This window comes from Trichosurus vulpecula, chromosome 2, assembly GCF_011100635.1.
Source record: "Trichosurus vulpecula isolate mTriVul1 chromosome 2, mTriVul1.pri, whole genome shotgun sequence".
Classification (NCBI taxonomy): domain Eukaryota; kingdom Metazoa; phylum Chordata; class Mammalia; order Diprotodontia; family Phalangeridae; genus Trichosurus; species Trichosurus vulpecula.
The window spans coordinates 79,768,766-79,782,182 of NC_050574.1; the positions used below are offsets into that span (position 1 = coordinate 79,768,766).

General features: G+C 39.3%; 1 protein-coding gene across 1 annotated transcript in view; it reads left to right on the forward strand.

Moving 5' to 3' along the window:
• Positions 1 to 13,417, forward strand: part of CSMD2 (CUB and Sushi multiple domains 2) — an 842,922-nt gene that overhangs the window by 537,143 nt on the left and 292,362 nt on the right. The window contains exons 17-21 of the mRNA XM_036743760.1: positions 326 to 513; positions 1,843 to 2,031; positions 2,207 to 2,323; positions 6,995 to 7,210; positions 9,004 to 9,192. Coding sequence (XP_036599655.1) covers positions 326 to 513; positions 1,843 to 2,031; positions 2,207 to 2,323; positions 6,995 to 7,210; positions 9,004 to 9,192 — 899 coding nt within the window. The remainder of the gene's footprint in view (positions 1 to 325; positions 514 to 1,842; positions 2,032 to 2,206; positions 2,324 to 6,994; positions 7,211 to 9,003; positions 9,193 to 13,417) is intronic.

A 13,417-nucleotide genomic window follows, 5' to 3' on the forward strand; every position in this document is an offset into this window, starting at 1 on the left:
AATCCCAGGTACATCGTTAATTTTGGTCCCAAAACTTACAGTGGGCAAAGATCTGGGCCTTAGAGGGTATTGAATGCACCCAAACAACTTAACACTAAAGAACATCCAAACTATATGCAAATACTTAGCCTTCCTAAATCTATTCCTCTTTCCAGAAACCTGAATTCACAAAGAAGTCACAGAATCTCAAAGTTGTAATGTACTTGAGGCTGTCTTATTCCCATCAATTTCTGAATAAGAATCCTCTGTATAACTTAGGATTTTTGTCATGTTCAGAGGATGAGAAGTTCATTGGTTATGTATGATTTTTTTCCTTCCCTGGCAGATTTAAAACAGAGGTCAACTATGATACATTGGAGGTACGAGATGGACGTACATACTCATCACCCTTGATAGGTGTCTACCATGGGACCCAAGTTCCCCAGTTCCTCATCAGCACTAGCAACTACCTCTATCTCCTCTTCTCTACAGACAAGAGTCATTCGGACATTGGCTTCCAGATCCGATATGAGAGTGAGTGTTGGAAGGGTAGGGGAAGTGGGTGACCTAAAGATCCTGTCCTTGCTGGTGAAGGAAAGGACTCCTTATTTCTCTGAAAACTAACGAGACAATATCTCAGTTCCATTGTACCATCATTCTGTTTTGATTCTCTATGTGAATTACTCACTCATAGAGTCTTATAGATAGAAGCCACCTTAGAGACTGACTATGCCAAACCCTTCACTTTATAGGTCAACCCAGAGAGGTAAGTGACCCACTTTAGGATCCAGCTTAGAAGCCAAGATTAGCACCCAAGTGTCTTGAGTACTACCAATACATACCTTCCCACCATATTGCTTGGTGTCCTACATTTAAAGGGCACATCTCAAACAGCTATTGTGTACCCAATACTGCAGATATGTCAGAAGGTCTCTGTCCCTTTTTGTTGGGAGGAGCAATTGCTAGGCCTCACTCTCTACACATACAGATTTGGTAGGAAGTAATTCTACTCTCTGAGGATAGATGGAGCAAAAAGGAATTGCTCTTTGAAGAGCTTGGAAAAGAGTGATGTGTTATGGCTGATGTCTGAGAGGATTGCAGTGAGTTGAGAGCTCAGAAGGAGATAAGAGTCCACACGGGACTCTTAAAGCATTAGCTCATTTCTTCAAGATATTTCTATTTTTTATGGACTAAAAGGAATAGCTGGGGTGTAAGGTACAGAATAATTATATCAGCACTTTTTCTGGGATCTGCAATTAGTCTGGGCATTTAGGGGAGTTACATAATATTATTAGAGTGGGTATATCAAAAGGACAAAACTGGCAAGCAGAGAGAATGTAGGGAGAGGTGGTAGATGCACAGGCTGGCTAAGTTCAGGAGACATTGCAACATACCAGTAGAGTCCTGGTTACTGCCCTCCTGTATAACAGTTGTGCTTTTCCAGTTGCCTTCCCTTTAGAGATAGTTCAAGGAGAGTTTTGGCATTTGTAGTTCTTGGGTTCTGTATGTATGTTTTTGACCAGCTGCCTGGGAAACAATGGGGCTGACAAGGAAGTTTTGTGTTGTCAGTGTATCTCCAAGAACATTGCTACCCCAAAGATGTGTTACTGTTGGATCTTGGGTACCCTGACAGGTAGAAACCCTCAAAAGGATAGTTCTTATTCCCCTTCTCTATCCTATCACTTTACATCACTTCTCTCCCCCATCCCCACTCCTTACTCCCACAAATGAGACTAAGAAACTACACTGCCTTAGGGTAGGCCATGGCATGAGATTATTCCTTTTATAATATACCATTTCCAGCTGTGAATCTTTTGCTACATTTGTGAGCCTTTTCTTTTAGCTATGGGTTTTCTGTTCCAGCTGTAACAATACAGTCAGACCACTGTTTAGACCCTGGGATCCCTGTGAATGGTCATCGTCATGGAAATGACTTCTATGTTGGTGCTTTGGTGACCTTTAGTTGTGACTCTGGCTACACTCTAAGCGATGGTGAGGCACTGGAGTGTGAGCCCAACTTTCAGTGGAGCCGAGCTCTCCCTAGCTGTGAAGGTAAGTTGGGAGGTTGGGTTAGATTGTGTCTTTTCCTGTTTGTTGTTGGGTAGGGGCATAGAAGTGTGGGGAGGACCAGGCATAGTACCAGGCTCCTACTGGTGTGGTCAGTTTGTAGAGAACATCTAAGTCATCCTTTCATCCTCTCATGGCCCCCTTTCTCTTGTTCCTACAGCTCTTTGTGGTGGCTTCATCCAAGGTTCCAGTGGTACTATCCTCTCACCAGGCTTTCCTGATTTCTATCCTAACAACCTGAACTGTACTTGGGTGATAGAAACATCACATGGCAAAGGTGAGCCTCAAAGTCTTCTGGAGATTTCTTAGCAAGAGACCTTGCCATAGAGTGCCGTATCTGATTACACAATGAACATAGGCGTTCCTTTAGGGGTACCTCTGCAGCAAGAGTAATACTCCTTCTTCTAGTATTCACAGTCTCCTCTGAGTGTTATGGTGTAGAATTACTGAGGGGTGGCAGGTACCTGGTATGGGGAGATTGGAGCTAAAACAGAGTGTCCTAGAGTTCTTCTTTTATTTGTAGTATTGGATGAGTCTTAGGGTGTTGCTAGCTTCATTTAAGCCAACTTATCCCCAGTTGGTGTCTAGCAACTCATATTGTTGCACTGGTTCATTCAGTGCCAATTGTTGACAGTGAATCTGGAATGAGATGGCATAATCTATCACAGGTCTCTTGTCTTCTAAGAGCTTCCCACTATTGTTTGGTGGGCTCGGTCCTCGAGCAGTTTTCAAGTCTTAACAAAATTCCTTCACATAATCATTTGTTTCCCTTTCTAATGTATCATATCCTCAATTATATAGGGTGTTCCAAAAGTCCTTTAAGATTTAATAGCTTAAAACTATACTCAGACTTATAGGACAGCCCAGCATATGGAGTGGCTCATCAAGTGGCTTATTCCTTAAGGAGTAGGTGGAGTGGATGAAGTAGAGGGCTTAGAGTTAGGGAGAAATGGTTTCAAATCTTGCTTGAGACACTTATTCCCTATGTGACCCTGAGTAAGACTATTAACCCTTCTGAGCTTTAGCTACCTCACTTGTAAAACTGAGATAATTATAGCTTCTACTCCATGGGATTGTTGTGAGGATAAAATGAAATAATGTATAACATGCTTTGAAAACTTTTTAAAAGCCTCCCATAAAACATTATCATTCCTATTGATTAGAAATGCCCTGGGATTAAGACCCATAAATAACTTGACCTATCCAAAGAAATTTATTCCTTGGCGTAACTAGTTAATATGTCTAGGCTGCTAATGGCTCACTTTTTGTCTGATACAGGAAGAGATGTTGCCTCTTCTTACCATTGTGTAAATGGGCAAACTGAAATCTGTGGTATTCAGAGGCCATACAGTTAATGAAAAGCCTAAAGCAGGACTGACTCCTAGAGCAGCAATTTCACCTTCACAGAAGAACAAAGATGATATACCCTTTTAGGAATTATCTATAAAATTTGGGGGAATATTTTTAAAGCAATGTTTAGCCTTGTTAAAACAATACTTCCTTTGGAATTTGATTGCAAATGGAACACTTTACTCATTTCTCAGCAAATTCCTCATCCATGCCCCAAGTCCACAAGTGTTGGGCTTGGAGTCAGTAAGGCTGAGTTCAAATCCTGTGTCACACTAAACAAACATGATCCTGGACAAGACACGTAACCTCTTTTAGTCTCATTTTCCTCCTCTGTAAAATGGGGATGATGATAATAGCTCCTACCTCACAAGATTTTTGTTATGGTCAAATGACATATTTGGAAGGAATTTCACTACCTTGAAAGGGCTATGTTATGTTAAATGATATTATTAACTAAAGATTTTTGAAACAACGTTTCTTCACCACCTTGCTTTAACAGAAACTTTACTCACCACTCCTGACAATACCACATCCATTCCAACCATCTTCATTGTTGCCTGTTTCTTCTTCTCCTAACAAAGCCAAGAGAAGTTATTGCCAACACTGGAACTTCCAGACCATTTTGTTACTTCCATTCCTCAGCTTTTTTGCTTTTCAAGTCTGCAGTCCTTTTATACACCCATATTCTCATACCTGTTATCTGCCAACCTCCAAAGCACTTTACCAAATTTCTTATTGACTTTGATATTTGGCTCATCCTTAGGGAATTTGGTTTTCATATTAGATACCCCTCAGAGAGCCTGACTACCTAATTCCTCAGTCTCACACTGCTTCACCCACTGGCATGACGTATCTTGGCTCTTATATTTTTACAGATGTGTACTACTTCCAGAGATCTGAACTTTGAACTTTGACTTTTTGACCACAAACTTTTGTCTTTCCACATCTCCACTTTTATAACCTACTCTCAAATTAAGCTACTTTTTACCCTTATTGTAACATCTGGTCTTTTGGCTCATCCTTAATGTACAAACCTATATGCTCTACTGTGTTCACTTACCTTTATGCCCAATTTTGAGCCTATGTCTTTTCACTAATCACTCCTCTCCTTGTAACCCCTAATATCTGATTCCTCTACTTTGGCTCCCAAGTGATTGACTATGTGTTTCTGGAGAAAGCCGTGAAATGTAATTGATTTTGTTTATGGCCTGTAATTTCACCTAGACTCTTTTTGCTCAATAATAATTGTTCTATTCTTTTGTCACTGATTTATGATCTAATTTCCCACCAGTCATAAGCTATTTCTGCTATGTCCCCAACTTTATCCCCATTCCCCACATTTATAGTCAGTGACACAGTTATCTCTATCACCTAAAATTTTAACGCCATCTGATCTGAGTTCTCTAGCTCCCCTCCTCCACTCATCAGAACTTCTCATTCCCTTCTTGGAGATGTTTATAACTTTTTGGGCTTCAACATCTTGCTTCTGCTGCAATCTCACCCTGGAAATTCCCTTAGTGCCTGGGACCTCCTCACCTTGGAACGTCTCTTCATTCCAGTATAGTTCTCTTACTTGTGAATTCCTCCTGGGGCCTTTGGAGAGGGACTTAGGCCAGCTAACTTTCATACTCGTCTTAGCTGCACTTCTGACTTTTCTAAATTTGATGTAGTGCCTGCCGATATGCTTTTTAGCTCTCTTTTGTGTGATATCTTTCCCCATTGGAATTCAAGTTCCTTGAGGGCAAGGACTCTCCTTTTTCACTTGTATTTGTGTACATAGTGCTTAGCACAGTACCTGACACCTAGTAAATACCACTTGCCTTGCTTTGCCTTCTTTTTCCTTTGGTCACAGAATATAGATATATAAAGATATATCTTTACTCCACATTAAGCTAATACTTTCACCTGGGACTTTGGTCTCATTTCCTCCTGCTTCTTCTAGAACCATATAATAGCAGTCATTAATTGTCTCTTAATCACATCTCTCTCATTTGGCTCCTTTGTATGCCCTTAAAAACATGCTTAGGTCTCCCCAGTATTTCCTTTGAATTTTCTCTGTCATCTAGCTATTATTTTGAAAATGGCTACAACTAATAGCCCCACTTTTCTCCTTGTCTTCTTCTAGTCAGGCTTGTATTCCTACCATGCTACTGAAATTATTTTCCTGCCAGTCATCTCCTATTCCCCAAACTCCCCACCTTTGTTTGTTTCTCTTCTTTTTTTAAACCCTTTTGCAATGGTTAATTCTCTTTCCTCCCTTAACTCCACAGACATTCATGGTTATTCTACTACATTTCATTTAGTGTTAAGCTCCATTAAACCCTCAAGAGCCTAAATTACCTTAGCTGCAGCATCTGCCACAGCAAGATAAAGCAAAATGTTCACCCATTCGAAGTCAAAAGATGGTGTCCAAGCTTTCCGTGGAGTGGTGATGGTTAGAGAATGGGGCCATGGCTAGGAGACTGTAGGAAGTGTTAGTGACACTTGTTTAAAACCCATCTTATCATTCTGTCCTAGGAATATGAAGTTGTTATTCCCTTGCCTATTCTAGGTTCTAGCCACACTACTTGGTGTTCTTGTATGTGACATTCCATATCCCTCTTCAGACCTTTGCGTAGGCTAAGGCCCCTCTGCCTCTTGGAATCCTTAGATCCTTTCAAGGATCACCTCAAGTTTGGCCTCAGAAATAAGGCATTTCCTGATCTTTTCAGTTGTTAGTACACTTTTCACCAGCACTAAATTGTTCTATATCTCTATATTCTATTTATGAGGAGGCAGAGGTTGTCAATCAGATGTTGGACCAGCCATATGACAGGACACTCTTGTCTGATCATTTTTCAGTTTGACTAAAAGACCTGGGTTTTGACTAAAAGATCATTTCAAATAAGTAAGGAATTTACCAGTTTCTTTGCTGTATTTTGATTAGGATTCCTGACCCCATCTCACTCTCCACACCTCCCAGACTTAGTGCATAGGAGGGATTGAACATAGCAGAGTTTCATATTTATGCTTTTACAAAGGATTGCTTCTTGACATTTGGGGTTAATTAACCCACCAGACTACATGGAAAGAGCAACACTAACTACCTCATTCCAGTATTTCTATGTAGCTTTTGAGTGAATTAATTTCATCATTTCAGAAAGGTCTGATGGGAAATGATCTGTTTGACTGTGGTCATATATATGAAGGGTAGGGCAGAGAAAATATGCATCATTATTGAATAGATATTGAGATAGTTTAGGAAACAAGAGTTCTCAGGTAATGAGCCATCATGGATGGTTGATTATCCTAAAAATAGTCTAATTCAACTACGAATTTAAGCCTAAAGCACTTGGATTTTGAGTTGAGTGTTCATCTGCATCTCTGCCTGTGCAGAGGAACATGTCCTTCCTGAACACATTGTGAGTGTTCATGATAGGGACATAGGGACCTGAAACTATAGTAGGAGGGCAGTAGACACAACAGGTAATTTTTCAGTGGATTCTCCAGATGTGCATAAGCTGAGATATTACACCTGGTTTTGGGCTGACCCAGTCACAGTTTTTTGCCTTTCCATCCTGACCTCCATCAACCCTGTCCCCTTGGTTTCTTCCTGCAGGTGTTTACTTCACTTTTCATACTTTTCACTTGGAGAGTGGCCATGACTATCTACTCATCACTGAGAATGGCAGCTTCACACAGCCACTGAAGCAGCTAACTGGTTCCCGGCTCCCTGCCCCAATAAGTGCTGGACTCTATGGCAACTTTACAGCCCAGATCCGCTTTGTTTCTGACTTCTCTATGTCATATGAAGGATTCAACATCACCTTCTCAGGTAAAGGGCTTACAGATTCCTGGAATCAGATTTGACACTTTAATGACCTTTTTCTGCTTCCATAGTTTTCTTCCTAACAGGTTTCAAGATTATTTTTAAAAATCTAAAGAGAAAGCTTTTTATCACTATGTGATTGAAGCCTTTGGGTTAGACATAAAGAAGAACTTCTAGCATAGATTTGCCAAGCAGGAATGTGATTGTAGAATTTCATTTGGAGCATTTAAGGATTATCTGTGCTCTTTTACTCAGCGTTAGCAATTGGACTTTGTTTGAAGATTTTTCTATGCCCTAGAAAACAGGAATTCCATATTCTCCCCTAGTCATCTCATCTTCCATTTCACAACCTCTGATAACAATAAATATGAGAAAACGAATCTATTGGGTTTTTAAAAAGTCTTTTTCTTTTAGCTTCCTCATCCTTGCCTGAGTAGTGGTAATAAAATATATCTCTGTAATTACAGTTCTTCAGCCTTGCATAGCAGGGCTGTTGGAGTAGAGCTTTAGAAATTACATCCCTTAACTTTGTTGAATCTCCACTTTCCTACTATCAGGCAGGAAAGTTTTCTTGTTGGCTGTAAGATGTCCTGGATTTGTCCTTGACCTGCCAGGTAAAGTGAGTGTGTGTGTGTGTGTGTGAGAGAGAGAGAGAGAGAGAGAGAGAGAGAGAGAGAGAGAGAGAGAGAGAGACAGACAGACATGCCGGTTATAGTCTTCCCTATATTTTGGAGAAATTTCTATCTGGAGGGACTGAGACCTGATCCTAGTGGCCTTCTTAACCATGAACCAACTACCATATGGGAACCATGCTCTCACCTTGACTCGGAGCAAATACTGACTACTCACTTGCTACTGATACTGTAGATGGTTTGCTGACCCTTTGCATTTGAAACTCTTATACAGTTTGAGTCTTTTACTTAATGAAGCTATTTCTTTATACTTTCAACCCCTTGTTCCAGTGAATTATTCTAATTCAGAATCAAGAGATATTTCCTAAGACTGAGAGATGCTATTAGTGAAACTGCAAGCCTTAGTCATAAACAGAGGGGACTAACTACTTGCTGTCATGTGAAAAAAACTGGGAAGCCTTACATCCCTCACAGCCAATAATTCCCAAATAGGCCTAGTACTATTCCTGGGATTTCTCCATTAGAACTTCATTCTTTGGGGTTAAATGTTGTCCTCTCCACTTTCTTCTTTTGAAATACAACCTACCCTCATTCCTCATTCCCTTCCAGTCAGAGTCAAGAAGCTAATTGGATCTGAGAGCACAAAAAGAACAATTTGAGGACATGGTTCCTACCATGAGAGGGCAAGATGGGCCAGGTTGGGGGTGTGTGATGATGAATTTATTGAATATATACTTCAGTAATCTCATAATGTAAGAAGCTAGAACAGATAACCTGAAAATACATCCTTACCTTTTTCCTTTATTTAATTTTCTTTTTCTTTCTCTCTCTGCTTTCTATCTGTCTCTCTCTTTTCCTATTTTCATTCTCTGAATCCTTGGGTGTATCTTTTTGTGTATCTCTATGACCTTTTTTCCTATCTTTATGTCTTTGTCTTATATGTTGGTATGTACTTATATATGTGCTTTATTTCTTTCTCTGCCTGTCCCTCTTTGACCATCCTTCTGTACCTCTTCCTTTTCCATAACTCATTCATCTCCTGTTGTTCTTTTCTATTTCTTTTATTCTTTATCTTTAATTGTGTTTCTTGTATTTCATTGTATCTGTATGTCTATGTATTTCTTTTCTGAGTGTATTTGTATCTCTGTCTTTTTTAATCTCTCTTAGAATATGATTTGGAACCCTGTGAGGAGCCTGAGGTACCAGCGTACAGTATCCGGAAGGGTTTGCAGTTTGGAGTTGGCGACGTCTTGACTTTTTCCTGCTTCCCAGGGTACCGGCTTGAGGGTGTAGCCCGAATCACATGCCTTGGGGGCAGACGTCGGGTGTGGAGTTCGGCTCTGCCAAGGTGTGTTGGTAGGTGGTCATGTGCTTTCATTTTGCTTGGCTAATATTTTCTAATAAGGACAGGCAAGACAACCCTTGATCTGTTAACATCCCTTCTTTTTCTCATGCCCCCCCACCCCGACATCCCAAAGTACTCATATGTATAAATATGTTCTCCCAGTCTGATCACTCACTATAGGCAGAACCTTTCACTGAGCAGAGAGACTTTCAGTGGGAGAGGAAAATATATTCTTGTCCTCAGGGAGCCTGTGGTCTAAGGAAACTGGAGAGCGAGGTTAATGTCAGACCTAGGTCAATACTAGACTAGGAAGAAAGGGGGATTGGAAGTCCCAGGCAACCCTTACACTGATCTTCAAGCCTAGAAGAGCAATGATGAACACTCTACCTTTGAAAACAGAAAAAGAGGGTAAAGACTTTTAGTTGCCATGTCCGAAATCTGAATTCGAGAAGACAGAAAACTAAATGATCTTGGGAACTATTAAACGTTTGATGGTCCTTAACTAAGGAAATAAGCCTTTCATAGTAGGATTGAAAAATCATTGTTCTCAGTATGGTAAAGATTCAAGCTCCCTTTGAATCATCCTTTTTAAAAAATTTATCGCTACTTTCTTTTTTTTTGCATCAATTTTATTTTTCTAATATGTTCTTCCTCTTTCCCTTACTCAACAATCCATACATTGTAATAAGGCATAAAAATGAAAGAGGAAAAAAATCAATTTAGCTGAAACAACCAGTATGTATATCATATATGATAGTATATACACTATTTCACATCCTTGGTTCCCCACCTCTGAAAATAGGCACATTTTTTTTAACTCTTTACCAAAGCCAAGATCAGTCATTTTAACTTCACAGCTTGCAGTTTTAGATTTGTGTTCTTTTCATTTACATTGTTGTAGTAATTGTATCTACTGTTTTCCTAGTTAAGCTTACTTCATTCTTTATCAATTCATGTAAGTCTTCCCATGGTTCTCTGAATTAATTATATTTGTAATTTCTTCCAGGGTAGTAATATCCCTTGAACTTCATGTCCAACAGTTTGTTTGGCCCTTCTAAATGAGCTCTTGCAGTCCGTTTCAGCCCTGGGGTCAGAATCCGTTCTTCTATGAGTAGGTCTAAGAATAGCCTGGAGATTCTTCATGCTTATCGTTTATGAAGTTAGCAGAAGTTCTTTCCTCTCTGGGAGATGCTCTGGTCTGACTTGAAATCAGAAGACTCAAGTTCAAATCCCTTCTTTGCTATTTGCTACCTGCATTACTTTGAACACGTAGTTTAACCTCTTTGGACCTCATTTCCTCATCGAGAATTTGACTGGTTTGAACTAATTAGCCTCAGAAATCCCTTCTAGCTCTAAACCTGTGATCCACTGATCTTTTTCACTGGGGCCTTGCTTGGAAGAACCAGCATCGATCCATTTCAGAAGATTTAAAGTTGGAAGGGACCTTAGGGATCATCTGATATTGCTCCCTTACTTTGTGAGTTGAGGCAAATCTTTTCCTTTCCCAAGAGTGAAGGTGAAGAGTAGTTTAAAATTGGGATAACTCTATAGGACCAGAAGATGAAAGTGATGATGAAGTTCATGTTTTTTATTGGTTTAATTCGCCTCAATTAGATATAGTTTAACTTAGTCCAACAAACAATTATTAGGTATCTACTTTGTGCAACATGGGGATTTAATGTTAAAATGAAAAGCCTCTGGAATTTTATATTCTAATACACAGTGTTTTCTTCACAACAGCTTCATGAACTAAGTTGTATAAGTATTATTACTCTCATTTTACAGATGAGGAAACTGAAGTGATAAGCAGTGAACACTGTAATAAGTTTTGGAGCTGAGATTTGAACCCAGATCTCCTGATTCCCAGGGTAGTGTTCTTCCATCATACTGTTCTGTTATCTCTCAGTGAACTAGCAGTTTCTAGGACAAGCCCTTGCCAACTCTGAAATGAATCTTTTAACTATATTCAAGACAGAACAGATTCTTTCCCTAGAGCCAGCCAGCACAGGCCAGAGGACCAAGTGTCCAGGAATTAGACCTCCATTACTTCTCCTGAGTAAAAGTTCCACAGGACATGCTCTCCTCTTCTCCCCATTTTAGTTTGTATTGACAAACTAAGAAGGAAGAAGTCTTAGCCTCGTTCTCTTCTATTCTTAGCAGGACAAATCCAAACCAAACCCAGTATATAGTGGATACTTAATAAAGGTTTGTTGGTAATGATTTATGATAAAAATCTCTTAGCCTCAGGTCTATGATTCCCTGACAGAGGCCTTTCCTAAATTTTTATTTCTCTAAGGAGGTAGGAGTACTTGGAAGTTAGGGTAGGCAGGCAAGAAGCTCACTGGAGCAATTAATAGGTTTGTTGTATATATTATATACATTATTTCACAATCCTCATAACTTCTCCATGAGGTATGTTGGATAATAGATATGGAAAGGACCTTAGAGGTCATCTAGCCTAACCTCCTCATTTTCTGAGTGAGAAAACTGGGGCACAAGTGAATGTCATGGTCATAGTTACGTAGGTAACAACTGACACAGCAATAACTCATATTCAGTGTTTTGACTCCAAATCCAATGCGCTTTCTACTGTACTGCATTGAATCCCCATTTGAATCTGTAAGATGATTGAATCAATAATCGATTAATAAATATTAAGCACTTATTATATGGCAGACACTAAACAGTTACTTGTTTCTAGGAGCTTCCATTCTATAGATTGTATAGATTCAAAACTGGACGAGACCTAAGAGGCCATTGATTTGAATGCCCTTATTTTAGAGATGAGGACATTAAGATCTAGAGAGTTTAAGTGATTTGCCAAAGGTTAGGTAGGTAGTGTCGGAAGGACAGGTAGGGTCAGGATTGGTATGGAATTCAACCTCCTTGACTCACAATGCATTGATTTTTCCACCGTAACAAACTGATTGTCTCTAAAGTTCATATAATATAAATTCAAGGTTATTTGTCAAGATGTGGCGGAGAAGGCCCCAGCAGCTGAGAGAATCAGGAAGGAGTTTATTTGGAATGTTGCATTTGAGCTTTTAAGGAAGCTAAGAGCCCTAAACAGTGGAAATGAAGAGGAAGTGAATACAAGGCATGGAGAACAACCTGTACCAGTCATGGAGATAGGAGGGAAAATTTCATGTGTGGGGAGTAACAAGGAGGTTAGATTGACTGGATTTAAGAGTGCTTGAAGGGGAGTGATGTGCTATGATTCTGTGAAGACCTCCCTTGTACAATGTAGAATAAACATATAGAACTAGTCATAGAGTTCCCATTTCTTTAGTTCTATACTGCTGAGCTCTCAGAATTTTGGGGATACCATGCAAACTTCAACTAATCCCTCCCATTTTTACACACAATATTGACATCTGCACTCAAGGCTGTACAAGAAGAGTAGCCATGTGTTCATTTCCATGTCTCCTTGGTTGGCAGTGAGGGACTTTTTGGTAGAGGGTAGCATGTCATCACTTTACTTGACCTGACAGGTTGTAGACATACCCCAAATATACTAACTTCTCTGAATAACTTAGATAATTCAAAGAATTTAAGTCCTTTTGAAACTGTTATTTTTGACTTGTAAAATTTCTTGGTTTATATGGTTCTACATGTTTACTTTATAATGTTTAAGATAGTTTTGCGAATATTAGTTTGCAGATATTAATCTCAGAACAGAAGAGATCTCAGAACTCCTTCCTATATATGAATCGAAATTACGTGTAGAAGTTAGAGATTTATGTACTTGTGTTCTTTCCCCTATGAAGCTCTTGGAGAATATAATGACTGTCTCATCTTTTTATCCCTGGCACTCATAACAGGGCTTTTTACATAGTATGTTCTTCAAATTAATATTAATATTAACCCTTACAAGATTAGCTGCCCTTAATGAAGGTTAAGCAGTATTTCCAGGAAGTCTTTGTAAAAATGCATTTATAAAGACAAACTATCAGAATTGCAAGGAATCTCTTAGATGCTTCAGCCCAAACCTCTGATTCTATAGATGAGATAAACTCAGAAAGATAAAGTGTCCATTTAGGTAGGATGTTACCTTAGTTGAGAGAATAAAGCATTAACCATAGGTTAGCCCAGAATAGCTAGTTATGACTTCCTTATATTTTTCCTGAAATGATCTGCTTTAAGCTTCAAGAACCCCACGCTTTCAATTTTGCTATTCATAATGTAGTCAGTAAGACTGTGTTCCACATTTACATTTTTTTGTGATTTTATAGACTT